The sequence below is a fragment of the Anthonomus grandis genome, chromosome 13, assembly GCF_022605725.1.
Source record: "Anthonomus grandis grandis chromosome 13, icAntGran1.3, whole genome shotgun sequence".
Classification (NCBI taxonomy): Eukaryota; Metazoa; Arthropoda; class Insecta; order Coleoptera; family Curculionidae; genus Anthonomus; species Anthonomus grandis.
In genome coordinates, this window is record NC_065558.1 from 9,639,346 (window position 1) to 9,658,478 (window position 19,133).

The 19,133-nt window shown below is 30.8% G+C and overlaps 3 protein-coding genes and 1 long non-coding RNA gene across 8 annotated transcripts in view; 2 read left to right on the forward strand and 2 right to left on the reverse strand.

Annotated features, from left to right (window-relative positions):
* The window catches only part of LOC126743579 (polycomb protein Asx), a 20,985-nt gene extending 15,947 nt beyond the window's left edge, over positions 1–5,038 (forward strand). For all 4 annotated transcript variants that reach the window (XM_050450730.1, XM_050450731.1, XM_050450732.1 and 1 more), the window contains exon 7: positions 1,505–5,038. In XM_050450730.1, the coding sequence (XP_050306687.1) occupies positions 1,505–1,860 (356 nt within the window). In that variant the 3' untranslated portion in view covers positions 1,861–5,038. The remainder of the gene's footprint in view (positions 1–1,504) is intronic.
* LOC126743583 (uncharacterized) overlaps positions 1–19,133 on the reverse strand; it is a 23,624-nt gene that overhangs the window by 2,956 nt on the left and 1,535 nt on the right. The gene's annotated exons all lie outside the window — the stretch shown is intronic.
* LOC126743581 (phosphatidylinositol N-acetylglucosaminyltransferase subunit C) lies at positions 7,846–10,341 on the reverse strand. The gene is made up of 2 exons (XM_050450736.1): positions 9,878–10,341; positions 7,846–8,410 (listed from the first exon to the last, which is right to left on the reverse strand). The coding sequence occupies exons 1-2, from the start codon at positions 10,197–10,199 to the stop codon at positions 7,860–7,862; spliced, it is 873 nt and encodes a 290-aa protein (XP_050306693.1). The 5' UTR covers positions 10,200–10,341; the 3' UTR covers positions 7,846–7,859.
* LOC126743582 (uncharacterized) overlaps positions 16,577–19,133 on the forward strand; it is an 11,974-nt gene continuing 9,417 nt past the window's right edge. Inside the window, exon 1 of one of the 2 annotated variants that reach the window (XM_050450737.1) lies at positions 16,577–16,702. In XM_050450737.1, the coding sequence (XP_050306694.1) occupies positions 16,652–16,702 (51 nt within the window). In that variant the 5' untranslated portion in view covers positions 16,577–16,651. Of the gene's footprint in view, positions 16,812–19,133 lie in introns of both variants that reach the window. The other variant, XM_050450740.1, reaches the window with a different exon arrangement.

Here is a 19,133-nt window from a genome sequence, read left to right on the forward strand (position 1 = left end):
ACCATTTTCAAGTTAAAACGCAAATTTGAAGAAACGGAAAGTGTGGAAAACCTACATCGAGGGGGAAATATAAAAATTACTTCGGACCAACAAGATCAACGACTGGTTAATTTTTGCCGAGAAAATCTATTTAAATCCGCCGTTGAAGCCGTGTCTACCACAGCATTCCCAGCAAGTGTTAGAACTGCCCGAAAAAGATTAGCTGCAAGCAATTTGAGATGTCGGACAGCCAGCAACCAGATTGAATTAACCGAAACTAATAAAGAAGTCCAGTTGCAGATATGCCAACAGTTTAATCGCTTACCGATGGGTTATTGGAAGAGAGTAATATTTAGTGATGAAAAGATGTTCCAAAGTAATTACAGCGGTAAAGTTAAAGTATACAGACCTTCGACGAGTTCAAGATATGACGAAAGATTTGTGTCACCCAGAAGAAGAAGTGGGCATTTTTCCGTAAATATATGGGCTTGGATCAGCCACCGAGGACCCGGAATCTGCTGGAAAATTGATGGCCGATTCACAGCAGATCGTTATTGTGTAGTGCTTGAAGGAGGATTGATACAAAGTGCCAGAGAAATGTATCCTGAGGGATTCGTTTTTCAGCAGGACAACGCTCCTGTACATACAGCAAATATTGTTCGCGAGTGGTTTACCGAAAACAATGTCGAAAAGCTAGAATGGTCGGCGAAGAGTCCCGATTTAAATCCTATAGAAAACATATGGGGTAGCATGGTAAGGTCGATGGAGAATTTCATACCTGAAAATAAGAATGCGTTATGGCAGAAAATTCAAGAAACCTGGGAAGAAGTAGCAACTCATGATTTCTGCTGCCAACTAATAGGTTCAATGAGCAGGACAGTTCAGAAAATTATAATAGCTGAAGGTGGCTATACGAAATATTAATATATTATATAATATAAAATTATACGAATTTTATTTATTTTATACTTACACGCTTTTTCTTTTAGCCAAATTAAATTATATAATATTAATATATATATTTTATTTATTTTGAATAAATTATATATATGTTTTAATTATATATAATTTATTCAAAATTTATTATATATAATTAAAACATTCAGAGAATAATCGAAATTTAAATTTAAATCAAAATATTTCTTTTTTGCTTCAAGATGCCACAAGGCACAAAGATATTTGCATTTTATGGTTTTATTCCTACAGTCGTAAATTTCTACTATCCGCTGCTTTGTCTGGGAGTCGGCCCAGCGCGACGTTGCCGGCGCCGTGCGCCCAGTACGAAAAGTTACGTGAAAGAAACGTGTTCAGGTCGTTCTCTTTCAACCGGCCGGGACTGTACATGAGACATAAGTAGCAGTGTTCTAGAAATGTATCAAGTGGCCCGTACCGTGATACAATAGCTTAGTTACACTCGTTTGATTGGGGTTACGCCAATATTTAAACAGTAATAACTTTGTTTGTGATAAAACCTTCTTTATTTTAACAACTGGAGGATGGTTTTGTAAGTCTGTTTTTAACATAGGAAGAGGTCGTCCAGCGAGTGTCGAATCGGACCATCCCGGTCTCCATCAGGCCGCCCAACCGAACGATTTCGTCGTCCAATGCCCGAATCCCGGCACCCAAGCGGTCACGAGACGACCGAGGCTCCCCCCGGGGGTCGTTTACGGCGACGTCAGCATAGAGAATCAGATCAACAATTACACCATTATCGGGGAGAACGTGATCGCAGATCATCCCGCGACGGTGATGCAACAACAGAAACACGACACGTGCGCGTGTAGCCTTAAAGCGATGGTCGTGTGCAAGAAATGCGGCGCTTTTTGCCACGACGATTGTATAGGACCGAATAAGTTGTGTCGGACTTGCTTTATAAGATAGGTTATGATTTAATGGGGGAGGGGGGGTTTAAGAAGGTTTCGCGCTTGGTATGATGTCATGTGTTAAATGTATATAGTCATTGGATGTTTCTGTAAGGTGAGGTTAATGATTAAAGGCAGATATGGATTATACAGGTTGGTTCTCCAGAAACTGCATCAAAGGATTATAGAAAAATTTGACAATGGAGTCATTGGTGGAAAGAAGAAAAATGGTTTGATAGTTTTGGCATTTCCGGTTGTGCCGGAAGTAGTTGTCAATTTTATTTATTGAAATGACACTATATTTTTTACACTTTTAGACTCATTAACTATTTATTATTGGGATTGATTTGTTATATATAAGAGTGGAATATTACGACTGGTTATTTACCTAGGGAAGAAAAGAATCCTTAAAATGGCACTTTCGATCCGTTGCGCAAATAAAAATGTCATTTTTGTTCCAGGCAGAGAAATATATACTAGCCATACGAGGACATAAATCTTGGGGATCTTGAGCATTCGTTCTTTGCCTCCCTAGGTTGGAAATCTTTTTTTTAATTAATAGAAACCTATTTTGACCAAACGGTCATAACTGCCTTTAATCAAAAAACTACTAGATGAGTACAGATGAAGGGGTTTGCACAACTATATAAAATACGACGACGGTAGTTAGAGAGGTGTAGTATCACTTAAATATATTATGCTAAATAAATAATTCATAAAAAATTTCATTAACTTTTCTAAATACTCAATATTTTAGTTATTATCAATTTAATATAATGATAATAACTAGTTATATGATAATAACGGTTTTAAATATATTCTTTGTAAAAATATTTTCTTCGATCATTTTGCCTTTTTCACAGAAAAGTATGAAAGAAATTGAATAGACCACTCCAGAATTACGTCATTTGACAATTTGTTAGAGTGCACACAAGTAAAACTGCATAAGTGGTATTAATGTTAGTTCAAGTTCGGGAAAACTTTCAACTAAAATTTGATAATGCTCTATACGTTTCCAAACTCTGATACCTGATTGTCTCATTTTTACTGCATGTTCAATAGTTTGTTGCAACTTTTGTTTTCAAAAGATTCACACATAAATTCCATCACTACAACTTCAACTCCTTATTTTTTCCATGGGCGGAATATATTGTGACATACCTTTTGAAATGGCTACATTTCCTTTAAAACGACTTTTCGTTTTTTAAATTTGAACTACAGGTTGCCGAGAAAATAAATGTAATTTATTTGTACTTAAACGTTTTTTGTTATTGATTGTTGAGAATCTTCTTGAAGGTGTAGTAACTACAACTGCTGTACTAGCAATAGTAAAGCAACTGCTTAAAGCTTATTCCTGGACATTGTGAATCGGGTGTAAATTTATGTCATTCATTAAATCCTTTCCGTAAATCTTTTAAGTATTCAGGCTAGAGTGGCTTATTTTCGATTTCATAAACTTGATTTCGACAAATCGGGTGATATTGCGGGCCATTCGATAGCACCCTTCCCTTATTTTATTTTCAGTTATAATGTTATGTAGTGTTTTGGGAATATTTTTATGGTCTCTGACAAATATCCATGACAAAAATTGCAGAAAATTAATTTTAAAATGTGACAGACATTCTGGAATGGTCAATTCGCCAAATGCAAATAAGATATTCACCTGTCAAGATCGGTTACCAAAAGAGTAGCTTATCAGTATTTTTGACTGCATTCGTTCCGAGTATATTTAATTCTTAGTCATCAAAGTTTTGACCCAGTGATTAGCTTAGCGGTAGATTTGTTATAACATTATACGATATAGTCTATTTTTAATATAGACTTTAGTGACGGCTGTATATTTTGTATTTATGTATAGTGGAAAATGACGAAAACAAATTAGATCTTAATGGTTTTTAGCGCGAGATCGTTAACATCTGATTTTTTTTTATAAACATTTTCTTTGTGCCACAGTTTGACATTATTTTTATTATAAATTAAAGCGTTTGCTTATTCATTCTACGCCTCTCCCAAGTGTTTACTTCGAAAATTTATATAAGGATATTCGTGTTATGCGTTAGTCCAGCCTCCAGCCTGTACATACTCCTTTATTGCATATTTTTTTATTTTCACACACACATACTGTCCCGAAATATTGAGATTTCATCTCCGTTTTTGTATCACTTCGTATCTTAATAGACTGATATTAGAGTTAATAATGTATTTAATACAAATAATAGTAATAATCTCAGTATAATTTTAGTCAAAAATATAAACAGATTTTAAGCTTAAACCAGTGTTACAAAAAAATAATATAGCGCCTAGATTGTAAATACGATTGATTAGGAAGATAGCAGTCTTAGTGATGTTGTTAAAATGCCCACTTTGAATCTGTGGTATATTTGTAGGTTAGGAGATAAGCGACAGGTTGTTTTAATATGCTAGCTGAGACTTTTCCATATTAATTTTAAATAATGGTGCAAATTTTATATAGAAAGGGACTGGAACATTTCGCTACCTATAGCACAAAACACACTTATTGGAAAATGTTATTTTTCACTCGTTAGGGCACAAATTGCAGTCACTTTTTCATAAGTTACAAAAAAGCTTATTAAAAAAACAGTCCTTAGATATGGGATGACTGAATTCTAACTTTTTTTTATCTTCAGGGTGTAAATTAATTGACTAGTCATTCTGTATATTTCAAAACTAAGTGTCTATTAATAATAAGTGGGAAAGTTTTATCAGTCTTCCAAAAAATTGTTTCACGAATATTTAGAAATCGGATCCGTTACAAATTATTTCTTATATCATATTCTACCTCACAGTGAAGCTGATAATTCGATTAATAGATACGTTATTTAATGTTGTTCCCTCATTTAATTAAATGTCCATATTTTCAATAAATATACGAAACTATTATATAAAAATCTCTGGCCTTTATAAGTGATATCTTTTTCACTATTTTATCAAATTATAGTGCAATACATCATCTGCCCTCATTCATTTTAACTTTATACAATTTTTTTTTGATCCATGATTTTATTGTTCTAGGTTAAGGTGTGTATTATAATTAATTTTTCATAAATCTCAGTAGCTTTTAAGGTTCCGTGTACAGTTTTTTTTTACAGATTAGGTTATTTAATTTTTTTTTGTTATATGAATGTATATAACAGCGATATTCTGCATTTATTTAAGAAATACATTATAAATGTATATTTCGTTTTTGTTTTTCCTTTCCTCAATAACCGCTAGTCTTAGAAATCGACCCAATCTAGGAAAATGTCTGATATAAAGGACGTTCCAAATTTGAGGGTGAGCATTGTAAAAGACGGATAAATTGCGGCAAAGTTGCATAATTTAATGCTTATCGAAATGTTTAAGAAAAAATGTTTTCAAAAATTTTAAAAATCTGTTGAAATGATGAAAACATAATACGACGTTTTGTCTCTTAGCCTATGGCAACTATAGTGTTTTATACCAGATTTAAATAATTCTTTAAATTGCCTTTTTAAGCAGTATCACATTTCAACGATGAATCTGTGTGATACATCCATGAAAACTATTTTAACTATTTAAATTTAGTATAATGCAATATAGTTACACAGTAAAAAAAGTTGATGCTTGCTAAAACACGAGCAGACCCATCTTAATGCAGTAAGATTCTTGGTAAAACAGTTTCTGCAAAAGTCAAACTGATAACACTCACCTGCATAATGAAGTTAATTAATTAGCTAATTTATGACAGACAGTCTCCAACAGTTGGCACTGTTAGGCAGCATAGTACGTCAAGACTCCTTCACAGTCAAATTTTTTGATCAATACTGAGGCTTCCTTCAATCAATTAAAAATTTCGCATTTACCATCTTCCCTAGTTAAAAACTATTATAATCCGTTTTCCAACGGACAGTGAATCCAGTTGCCCATGAATGTACCGACTTAGATAGAGAAACATCTTATCGAGTATTTTCCCCACTGCTAATACACTACACGCATATCGTCGCCTTGCATACAAAGGGGCGTAACTCATAATTTGAATTTTTTTGGATTTCGCCCGGAGGTTGACAAATTTGGTGTATTCTAGCTGCTCTCAAAAGGGTGTAACTCAATATAATTTATTGCCTGGGTTATGCACGCAAACTGTTTAGGCGTATCTCATCAAGTCATTTTAAAACAGCAGACAAAAAGGCGTATCTTAGATAGAAATTCACATTAAGAACAAAGAAAAAATTAGAAAAATAAAACAAGAAAGTAAAGATAAATCTATTGATGATAATTCCTTTTTGTGCAGTGTTTGATTTACAACAAGTCATTTATTTGCCAAAAACAAACGAAAGTGTCGTGTTTTATAAGAGACGTCTAGCAGCTTACAACTTTACATTATACAATTTGGCATCTAAGGAATGTTTTTGCTATATATGGAGTGAAATTGACAGCAAAAGAGGCTCATCGGAAATATCAACATGTATCTACAAATTTTTGATGCATTACGATGAAAAAGAGGTTAAATCTGCAGATTTATTTGCCGATGGCTGTAGCGGCCAAAATAAAAATTCCATAGTCGCTATAATGTTACTATATTTTGTAAGAAGCAGCAAGAACATTAGGCAAATTCGTCTTCGATTTTTTGAGCCCTTTCATGGTCAAAGTGAAGGGGACTCAGTCCATAAGTACTGCCATTTCGCGTTCAGGAAACATATTTGTTCCATCTCAGTTGATTCCGATTTTTAGACTAACTAGGGCTAAAAATCCCTATAATGTAATTCCAATGAATTTTTCCGATTTCATAGATTTTAAAGGCTTGTCGAAAGATTTAAGAGTTTTAAGCATACGCCAAGATGATGACAGAAACCAAATCAACTCGACAGAAATCTTTGAAATTAAAGTTGAAAAGGAAAGTTCAGATAATATTTTTTTAAAGTGTCTCACTGTGATGAACATTATAGAAGCCTCACATTGAAGAAAACAAACATAGATCATTTTTCCCTCGGAGAACTTAACAATGAACGACCAAAGGTAACATGTCTAAAATATCAGGACCTAATTTCTTTGTGCAGTGGAGAAACTCCTGTAATTCGATCTCAGGAGCATGTGTCATTTTACAGATCTTTACTCTTCCACATGAATAAGTCCCTATTTTTATCGGTTTTATGTTATAAACAGTTTAGTTTTTTTGTTAGAGTTTTTTACTTTTGGTTTATTATGATATATTTTTTAAGTTAAGACATTAACAAAAATGTTTACTTATTCTTATAAAGCTGATAGTGTTAAGGAACCTACGTTTATTTTTTTGCGATAAGAATTTTTTTTAAGGCCAGGCCAGGATTTCCACTTTTCATTTCTTTGAAGTACGAGGTTAATTTGAAACTTAATAAATGTTTAATTTTTCAAATAAAAGTTTGATTACCATGGGTTGTTGTTATTTTGCAAAGGGCGTAACTTTTTTAAAACAATTCGATTACAGCACACAAAATCTCAATCTTTTTTTGATTTTTGGAAAAACTGGCAAACTTATCTAAAATTTCGTAATAGCAAATTGTTCTAATCATAGATGCCCACATGAGCACAAAATTTAAGCCGCAAATTCCAAACCGTTTTCTCACAGCGAGAGTTTCTCTTGAGCCAACATCTTAAAATGCTTTTCCTGTAAAATACAAATATTTCAGATACGCCCCTATATGTGCAAGGCGACGGTATGTAATCGGCTGGAAAAAATATATGTGAAATTCGGGTTTATGAAAATATATGGCCGGCTAATAGGTCTTGTTTAAACCCGCTATACATTTTTTTTTGTAAGAAATTGTGGAGAATCTAAACACCTTTTGTTTAAACCACTGTTTTGTGACAGCCCCTATAAGTAAGGTGCAAATGCAAAAAAACCCTGTTATCTACTAAAAGACTAGAGCTTCAAACTTTTGTCTGACACTAAGTATTTTCTATATGAAAATAATAAAACTGTTTACAAACCCCGACCGAGGTTAGTAAAACTGGGATTTTCCCTAAGGGTTAACAAGAAAATTCAATATTCATTTGATTAAACTAATACACAACTTTATCAATATCCTTGACAACTGCTTCATCCCAGGGTCCATAAATATTGTCCTTATACTTCTGATACTTAACAAATAGCATCGGGCATATGAAATTTATCAATACTACACAAGCAACAAAAAGCACTGCTAATAAGTTTGAAAGAATTTTCAAAAAATAAACATCCAATATTAATAAAATCACAGTCAATATCACTGGATGGTGCAGTTCTTTCCTCAAAATGGGTGATAACACAAAAATTTGCGTTGAAACCGTTAATAGCACAAATGCTTCCGACGCCGATGATAATCTGGAAGCCAAGCAGATCGAGGCGAATATAGCGGCGCTGAGGGAAAGACTTCTGGACACTAAAGCTGCGGGCACTTCAAAATCGAAGAATATAAGATGGATCAGGAGCATTAGGAAGGCCATTGTGTGGATTGTATCTGTGCTTATGGTATCTGTTAAGGTGTGCAGCACTGGGGAAAATAACTGGCCGAAGGCTATGAATGTCAGGATTGTTCGGATGTCATATCCTATGCCGTAGTTCTTTGAACAACCTGGAAAAAAATAGAGTTTAAAAGTTGCTCTTAATGCTACATATTTAAATCAAAAGCAAGCCATTGTGTAAAAACTCAGGTAGGAAAATAGTCATTAAAAAACCTGCTTAAGGTTTATAATTACATATACAAAATATTATGCATAAAATCTCTCATTTTATTGAGAAATGTCTTCAACTTATATGTTCTTTTAAAATTACAATTTTATTTTACGAAATGTGAATATAATATTCATAAGTGCCATAAAATTACTTTTTCAAGGCCGAGAAGACCTACAAACTTTTTACTCAATAAAAAAACTTCCAATTGGCTCTAAAACAGAAGTTTTGGACTTTGGAATCTCAATGGACTCAAAATTATCATTTGAGATCAACATTGATTATGTAACAAATAGGACAGTGAAGGTGCTTGATTTCATTTAGAGGTTTATAAAATCTTCTATAGGTTCTTAGAATGCTTTATTGGTTCCTTTTTAAAACAATATTGCAGTATAGTAAAAAGTCTATACTACTTTTTTGAGAGCTGCTACATTTAGAAGTGTTTATCACAGAGATGAATATAATTGTCAGTGAGTGTCAGTCAGTTATGATTTATGTTTTCTACATAAAGTAATACATTTTGCTGCTATAGACTATCCTCAGTTCTTGTTCTATCATACAGTGTGAAACCTTTGTAATACCATTTTACCCCACTATGGAATGCAATGACAAATAAATCTGTTTGACTCTAAATTTAGTACTTTTAAGCAAAAACTCAAACAAATTTTATAAATTCTTCATTCTTCAATCATAGTCTTGTTAGTAATTTGTGGCTACATTATTAAATGATTTACTTTGCTTACTGTGATTTGGTTTTATATTGAGTCATATGGTGTGTGATGCTTTTAACTAAACTTGGATGTAACTTAGTGTATTTTTATGATTACAATGTAAATGTATTTCATAGATAAATAAATAAAATAAAATATTTATGCATATGATGCTCTTCTGCTTTTTTGCTCTCTGACTTAATAGCCTTTTGGAAGAATTATGTGTTTTGTGTGCTAAATATTTCTGGTTTTTAGATAGGAAAACTTAAAGGAAATCCTAAGAAAAGACACAATATTGCTTCATAATTTGATATGATATACACCTCGCGCTCTTATGTATCACTTTAATGCAGCTTCTGACTGTAAACTTGCATAAAAGTGGTGTTCTCTAACAAAAAGTTAATAAATCTCTTTTAGTATGTATAAAATTAAATGCAACCATATACATAAGTTTTTTCTAGATGGAAGAGTACATATTCAAATGTACAGCCTTAGAACCAAATCAATCTGAGCTACTGTCAATTATAGGAAAAGGGAAAATTATGTTTAGGTTAGCATATGCATAGACTTTATCCATAAAGTCTTTTAGTAACAATAAATATGTAGTGAAGATTTTCTGACCCGATTTTAATTAAAATTTTATGTCCATAAGTACTTACTTTGAAAGTAAACCCTATAAAACACAAACCCCAGGAAACTGATGCTGCTCATTCCATATAATACAATCCATGACTCGACTTGCTGATTTACAATATAAATGTAAATGATTGAAAAAAGAACGATGGCACAAAACTCTTGTAGCACCCTGTTAGCTCCAATGCAAGCTTCTATTAAGGTCACTTCTCTCAAGTATATATTTTTCTTAAGATCTTTAAGAAAGATGTTTTGGTCTGTGTAGTTATCTGGATAGTCTTGTTTTTCGTACAGTACTTTCTTCCATGGTTTTTTCAAGCGAGTTTTTCTCGTTTGGGTTTGGTTCATTGTTTTGTTGCGTTATTAGTGTAATAACAGACTTTAAGGTGTATTTTAAACATAATAAAAATGGGTGTTATTATCTCTAGAGGTTTGTTTACTTTTGGTTGGAGAAAGTGATTAATATTCCATGAACAGCTGTGCTGTTGTTAATAGGCAACTAACGTTTCACTCCTATGAACATGAACAGTTGATCCGACACAAACAACGGATTTTTATTCCGCTTAAGCAGATTTTCCATGAAGAATTTTTATTCCGCCCGTGCGTATTGCGTTCGAAAACCGTGTTCTTAAACCATGTATAGTTGAAATAAATGGTAGCCAGATTTTTATTTCCCTTCCATCAAATTCCATTTTTCTGCCGAATTCATACATGAGCCAGATTATGCAATATTACAATGGGGTCATCTTCATAGAGTCCTTTTAGATTTTTAATTAACAAAGGACGTCGACAGAGAGCTGTCGTCAGACTTTTATAAGACTTGGGATATTAACATTTCCAAGTTTTTACATCCTACGATGTCTAATGTTTGTCAAGCAGAAAGTGCAGCTTTTTAAAACTCATCAGGATACCCTACTAGGGACAAGAACAACTTATTTATCAATTATCTTCGCCTTATAAGATCCAGAGAGCTTTTTTGGCTTAAAGTTTATCAATTCTCTGCTCCAGCATGTTAGGAAGCCTTCATTACACATATTCTAAGATAAAATAAAAATAGAAAATATTACTTAAAATTAAAGCTTATAGCTTCAAAATTTTTCAATCAGAACATTTTTAATTATTTGCTCAAAATCCTGAACTGGTTTTTCATTGTTTTTACATTCAATATGCGGGAATTATGCCATGTCTGTTTCTAGTTTCATAACTATGAGAATGTTCGTGAGTTTTAGATAAGTAAATATTCTTCTTAATATAACATAAATTTTGGAAAATGTACTGTGCTGGAACAGTCACTATTTTTAAATTTGTAAAGTACAAAAAATGGATATCGAATGGATAGCCAATTTTGGACATCTGATTACTGGTTTAGGACATCCATGTGTATTCCGTCCTTTTAGTTGTTAGTCCAACAGAACCAAAATACGAGTAGAAATAGGAAAATTAATGTTTTTCAAAATCTAATTAACAATACCAGCGGCTTGTTCCCATCATCTACATGACGAAAATACCAGGTTATAACGGGATTCGGGCAGAACTAAGAAAATGAAAGCACTTTTAAAACTGGGAAAAAGTCATTTCTTGACCTCGTTTTCGAGCCCAAAAATGGGCACTATTTGTTGAAATTTTATTGAGTATTTTAATAAAAACATCATTAATTGATTAACTGAAACTATAATTTAAAATTTCTGTTTCAGTCCTATTAATCTGCTTGGGCATGCTACGCGCGGAATTTACATATTTCATTATTTTTTTCCAAATCTTGCTTTCCAAAAGTGATAATTTAAAATTTTTACCGTTAGCTACATTTTGTAAACGCGTTTAAAAAAAACTTTTCCTTACAAATCCTGCTTTGTTTAGAAGACAAAACCACATTTACAAATTAATTAATGAAATCACACCTTGCAATTAAGCACACCAGAGACACAAATAATTAAAAATACTATAAGAACAAACAAAAGAACAACAGTCAATGACATCAGTAAGGCAATCTTTAAGATACTCAGTTTAATTTGAGCAAAAATCATCTCTAGTTCTGTTTAATTTAAAATAAAATCCATGAAGTAGTAGAAATTTACCATTAGAATAATCTTGATAAGAGCTAACTAACAATGACTTTTAATTAAGCATTTAGTCTGTTCATGTTAATCAGAGAACGCCTATAGTGTTTTTCTCATTGCGATTTAAACAATTAAGTATTGTAACCATGCAGGTGTAATAATTGTAATGTAAATGTTATAATATTGATCATCTAGCAGATGTTAATTTACGTATCAAGGATATATGCTTTTGATGACTTTTTAAGAGTGACGAATGATGATCCAACATATTGTAATTAATCTAGTTCACCCACTGAACTTTTAACAAAAAAGCTATAAACTCCTGATAAGGCTAAAATAAATCGTGGCCTTGCCATCGTTTGACTTTCGCTAATAGGAGTCCAATGTCAGTCGGACGATTCGATGGGTTCGTTCTTCGTTCTTTTTATCAAAACACCAAAAGGTTAATCGAGTAATCCAGATCGACATTTTCCGCTCGTTTTGCATCTCATGCTCTTTTATTGCCGATAATTAAACCATTAATAATCTCGCTTTTAAAAAAAAGACACGATTTTGACGATAGGGGCGGCAATACAAATATCAACCATTGTCGGTCTCTTATTTATTTTTTTGTAACTATTATGGTAGGATCCTTGCCATCTTGACGCGGTGTAAAATGCGGTCAAGTTTACGCGTTGCCCATTATAATTTTAGTTTTAAATAAAAACCACTTAAATAATCAGCTAAAGCAGTCAAGGACCTATACTGATGTTCTACGTTCATCTTCAAACTGTTTGCATCACGATCACGAGTTTCTTAATCACGAAAATCGCAGGGGAATATATTTGTATATATTTTTTATCTAAACATCCGTGTATTAACAGGTTTTTTGGGTAAAAAATAAATTCAATATTTTATTTATTGTCTTATGCTAATCTGAAAAAAGTTAAATACGACGAGGAACGTGTCGAGGAACGTGTTTGTACCAAAAAAAAGTTAATGCTATAAGGACAACCATAATGGCTGATAAAATTCTTCTCTAAGCAAATTTTTACTACAGGGTTATCCTTATTTAGCAATTTTTTTAAAATTTGCTTCAAAGAACATGATTTGTCAAACGTTTTAAAGACATTTATAGAATATCATTAGAGAGCAAATTGTATGTTTATAAAATGTCTTTTACAGATATTTGGATCACTTTAAAAAGGCGTAATAAATATAAATTTTATTTTTTCAAAGTAAGTTTAAGAACAGTAAAGAAATTTACAATAAAATATATTAAACAAATATATTTCCATTTAATTAAGTTCAAACACAAGTTGTCTTATATGTTCAATATATGTATGAAGAACGAAATAAATTATAAAAATATATAATATAATTATTAAAAATATAGAGCTAGTGATCAAAAATATTCTCAAGAATATTTGTAATTTCCTAAGAAAGGTTCTTATGGTAATTATACTTTTTCACTTCTTCCTGGGACAATGAGTATTTTGTTGTAACTGCCAAAAAATTTTGAAAAGTTTTACAAATTTTTGAAAATGTCTAATAAACTTTTTAAATCTTCTTGAACAATAGATAGCCGAAAAAAGTTATTGTCCATCCAGTTATGATCAAAAACAAAGAGAAAATTGTGTTTTATGATTGGTCCACTATATGGATAATAAACTCAAAATTCTAAGTTGAAGAAGTAGTCCGTTCTTGCATATTATTATTGACCTATTGTCTTAATTATGTAGTTTTAAGTTTTTGTAAATCCAAGTTTTGTTCCATTGTCATGTATTTTAATTTGTATTTGTCTGAGGCACTAGAAAAATGAAACGTGATATATTTTTTATTTCATGTCAATCGGGACTTACCTAAATGCAAATATATGTAAGTACAGTAAAATAACTAAAATATGGGGATATTTCAAATTATGATTCATAGTGCTAAATATTCCTCTAATCAGATGCTAATGACATGACAAAAATATGTATATAAAAAATGCAATTCTAAAAGTGATAATCATTCAAAAAATATATGTCTATATACGTATCCTTGAGAACATTTGTGATAACTTCCTATAAATGGGAATGGAATGTTCTGATAGTCTTTTTGCCATTATGCATGAGAAGACTCTAATCTCTTCTTAGCATGTACTGGGATTATGCTCAAGAAGAATAGTTTGTAACATGGCTGTTGTTTAGAAAATGGCTTCAATATCATGCACGAAACCAATCAATTCTTTATTTACTTAACAGTTTAAATCCTAATAACTAAGTATGGTTATATATGGAAAACCGTTTGTAATACCTATTATTTCTATAACTATTCTTAATATGATAATAATTATGATTATACCTGAGTTAAAAATACTTGTCCCTTGAACTATAACCAATAATAGATCCATTTATCAAAGATGAAATGTTAGACCGCAATTTTCTCTATAGACATCCTGATGAATGCAAGGGTAAACATGTGTGTGTGCACCGAGCACATACTTACATACACAAATAATGACAAAAATCAAGGTGAAATAATTACTAGGCTTGATGAATACTAAAGTAAAATAACAATTATATTATGATCTATTGATTGTTTCACGACCTTGCGGTCTCATCTTGCCTTAAGGAAAAACTATTATTTTTGCACTCCCAAAACGTAAATATTTCTTGTCTATATACCGGTAATATGACGTAAATTGGTATTATTCATTGATTTCATAGGAAATTTTAAAAGGAAGTAATAAAATGACAAACAAAAGGAAATATTTTTCGGGTTACTTCGCCAGTCAGATCAAAAAATACCAGAGGAACGAACTGTTACAATTTGATATTTTAAAGAATACTGCCGGATTAGGTGCAATACCGTTCCAAATTTGCTAAAATCGATATAAATTAATGTCAAAGTAATTTGGATGCAAATATGTGAAAGTATTTTAAAAATGTGAATACATTCTTTGTACGTCATGCTTTGACATTTTGACATAAATGTTTTGAAAATATTGCAACAAGCGTAGAATTTAATTAATTTAATTAAAATCAAAGTTACTAAACTGATTCCGAAAACACTGTGCATTAGAAATCCGATCTTTTCCTTATACAAATACTTATTTAAAAAAATATAATTTATCTGTAAATTTATTCCTTACAAGTAAAATATATATTCTTTATGAATAAAAGATAAATGATGTGGTTTCTTTTACATTTTATGAAGTAAAAATTAGCGATTTATATGTCAATTATCATAAATTATACAGTTCTTCAGGGCATTTCCAGTATCTTTTACATTTACATACTGTATGATAGACGTCTTTAACATTGATTTTTAACTGGAAAATTATTTTAATATTATTTTTTTATAGGATTACTACTATCAATAACCTATACTTGGATCCGAAAGGGTATTTATGCCTAAACAATAAACAGTTTTTAACCTGGAAAGATAAAATATTTATTTTTCAAGAAAAAGGAGGATATTATAAAAATGAACCAAGACTTCACGTAAAAAAGAAACCTGAGAATTGGCCAAATTTAAATAATTTTATGCTAATTTAAAATGTTTCATGCCTGACAGAAATTTAAATTAATAAAAATCATTTAGGAAAAGTGAGCAGAACATTTCCTAAACTGTTAAAAAATGCAAGAATCACACCATATCTACAAGAAGGGACGTCACAAGGATACATGTGAAATAGACCAAAATAAGTATGCTCTTGAGAAATTCGCAGATCTCCAAGACGCAAGAATTCTTCTATCAAAATTAGGAAAATATGGGTTTTGGAGGCATTGGGAGAAATGGGAGGTTACTTTAAAAATAGAAATGCACTTCACACAAATAAATGCTACTATTTACAACTCTGCTCTATATTAGAGCTTTACATTTAAATTACTGATCCATTATTATGATTTTTTAACTTTAGAAACATGTACCTATTTATGACTGATTTGTCTTAATTATTAAATACTTTGTGTCAGCATTAAAAAAAAGCTTCTTTAAAGCGTCTTGTGAATTTTGAGAAGAAAATTTCATAAAAAAATCTGATATGAGTTGTAATGGAAACTATAGTATTTTGAACATTTTTTCATACCTATCTACAGGATTGATTGTAAACAATAATTTCATTATGGTATTTCTTAATTATCATTCTTGAAAATCGTAAGAAAAAGATGATTTTTAGCCTTCAGTAGGATTAAATTGATCGCAGGAGCTCATAGAAATGTCAAAAACTAATGAAGAAATAACTGCAATTTATTTAAAATTTCAAGTTGAGGTTGATTCGTACTCACCATTGATTGAATTTTAAGACTGATTAAATTTAAAAAAATAATAATTTGCCTTCTTTGCAATTAAGATTTTTTGAAAGTAAAAAGACTTCCAAGGAGTTGAACTTAAAAAAAAACTAATAACCGCAGGATTCAAGCAGTCCAACAACAGACAAAGAGCCGAAAGTTTGTTCTATAGGTAGTTGTAGTTGTTTAAACAAATTTTTTTTCGGGCCAAAATTATTTTTGGTTTGAAGATCTTCAAAATATTTTATTGAGATGAGAAAAATTATTTACAACTTCGTGTGGCATACATTCTACAGATTTCCAAACTAAAAAAAGGATGTTCCATTATAACCAGACGTGCCTATAATATATTTTTATCAAAATAATTTAAAAAAAAATTAAAACGTGCTACATAGCGATCACCGTAGACTCACTCGACCAATATGCGTGTTGCACGGTGTTCCCCCAACAAGAAGCAACAGAAGGATCTTAACCAGAAGATATAAAGATGACTCTCACTCTCGCTGTTGGATTTTGTGTTGTGTTACCATCCAAGAAGGTAAGGATTACATAACCACGGTCACGTGTGTGTGACACTTTTTATGAGTGGGTGTGTTTAGTACTTTCTATATTTTAACGCGCCTTTTGGATTATAAACCTACGGTACGGTAAGTTTTTTGTTGTGACCATCTTTTTCTCTACTATTGATCGGTGGTGCATCGAGAAAGAAGAAATTTTATGCGATTATGCTGTTTTGGGTGCAAAAAAATGTACACAAAAAATTAAATTCGATGAAAAGTGGTTAAAGCTGCACTATTGGGTCCAGCTTAGGTACATTTTAATAAATTTTGTACTTTAAAGTTGAGAATTTTAAACTGGTGAGGATTGTGGAAAATTTAAGTCTCACATGGATACTTCTAAGTATTGGTTTGGTCCTCTCATTTTAATAATTTAAGCCAAATCAAGATTAATACATGGTGGTCCCTAAGAAACTACATGATTGTGGCAATTATAATGAAAATTTATTACTAATTTTTAATTCGATATAATTTGATTTTCCTAGTCGTTGTCCAGTTACACTATCTGATTCATTTATTTTTATTTAAATACTAGCTTTGATTTTAATAAAATTTTCATACTTTTAGATTTTATGTATAAATAAAATGTATTTAATAAGACTCCTAATATTAATTTTTTAATATCGTATAAATATTATGTATATTCCTGGGATACTATAACAGTCAGTGAATACTCCCAATTTCATAGGACAAATTTATATTATGAAACTTTGGGAATTTTAATTATACATAATTCTAGTGTTTTCATATGTTTTTTAGTGTATTTTTTAACCCCATTGTATATTTTTAAAATATCTTTTAAAAATGATTTGAAGATTCAAATAAGAATCTTCTATCTAAAAGTACTTTACAAGGCTTATATTCGCAGAATATGTAGATAATACGTTTCAGTAACATCTAGTTCGATGACTTGATTTTATCCATCATACATATGTCAAAAATGAAATTATTTGTGAAAAATATTTTAAAGAATTCCAAAAAAACTATTTCTTGGTTAGATAATTTGATATGTACATAAAAATATGCAAGAAAAACCGATTTATGCTTCGAAACATTTTATGTACAAAATTAGGTTCTATCTCAAACATTCAATTAAAAAAAAAAATTGTAGGAAACTGATTCATACTTATCTCTGAATTTTCTACATACCTACCAAATTTACTTAAAACCGAAAAATTTATTCGTACATAAAAAGTTGTAAGAAAACCCATAATTCCTATGTAAAAAGAAGGAAGAACCTTTTAAGAAATTCAGAAATCGATTGAGGCAATATCTAGGAAAACTCCCTGTTTTTAAAAATCGAGTAATAAATCATGTACAATCATGAAAAACTATTCTATGTATTAGAACGCTGCGAATATTTGGAAAAATATTAAAATATGTATCAATATTTCGTTAGAATTTTAAATTGACGTTAAGAAAACGATTAACACTTGTCCAGTGAATTGTGTATAATTACGTTAATTTGTTTATAATTTTAATACAGTTAATGTAAATGCACGTCTTATTTATTTTGTTTATCGTATATCAAGGCTTATTTTGATAGTACGGGATGTTCAAAAGTTTTAATGAAACTTGGTTTATATAATTTGTGATTAAGCTTAATAGTCATATAAATAAAAAATTTGTATTTATTTATATATTTTTTGATCAATTATTAACAAAAAAAAACAGTTTCTTAATTACCACTGTGCTATACAAGTAAAAACGATTTTTTTAAACATTTTGCTATATGAAATAAAAGTATAAATAGTATTTTAACATTTTTTAATAATATTTTATGCGCTTTTTGTCATATAGAGCAATTCAATTGAGAACAAACCTTTTATGGCGTATTGCCTAATCTAGTATAAATAATTAAAAACATAAAAAATGTCATTGCATCATATTTTTCCGACAAATGTTGACCAGTTTACGACTCGTACCGCCACTGTAATATTTATTAAAAATTTCATTTCATATAAAGAACTTAATTAAACATAAAGCAATCAATAAAATTCCGATTATTTTGTAAAAGTTTAACATCCTGTATATTAAAAATACTGCAGGTTGGACTACTCAATATGAAATACCCAGTATGCACAAAAGGATCAAAAGAAAAATGGCAACACTGCTCGAGGCGGCTTCTTTGCACGAAGTTAAGAGTGGGGAGATTTATGTATTAAGAAAATGCTCAAGAATGTTGCCATATTAGGAAAAATGTATTTTTATTTATGTCAAAAATGCCTCTTAAAAAAAATTAATAAGTGGCAACCAAAAACAGAAATATTTGTTGTATTCAACCTTTTATTTTCCAAACTTTACACACGCTTGCAAAAAAACTTGATGGCTTTAACCTTTTATTTTAAAAATCTTTTTTATCTATTTCTATATACGTTAATAACCTGAATACTTTACGACCATCGTAGATAT

What these genes read in the sequence shown, in the direction of transcription:
- LOC126743581 (XM_050450736.1), bottom strand. Translation starts at nt 10,199, where the DNA reads ATGAACCAAACCCAAACGAGAAAAACTCGCTTGAAAAAACCATGGAAG. An exon ending in TTATAGGGTTTACTTTCAAA is followed by an intron (nt 8,411 to 9,877) that starts GTAAGTACTTAT and finishes ATTTTTTTCCAG; the next exon opens with GTTGTTCAAAGAACTACGGC.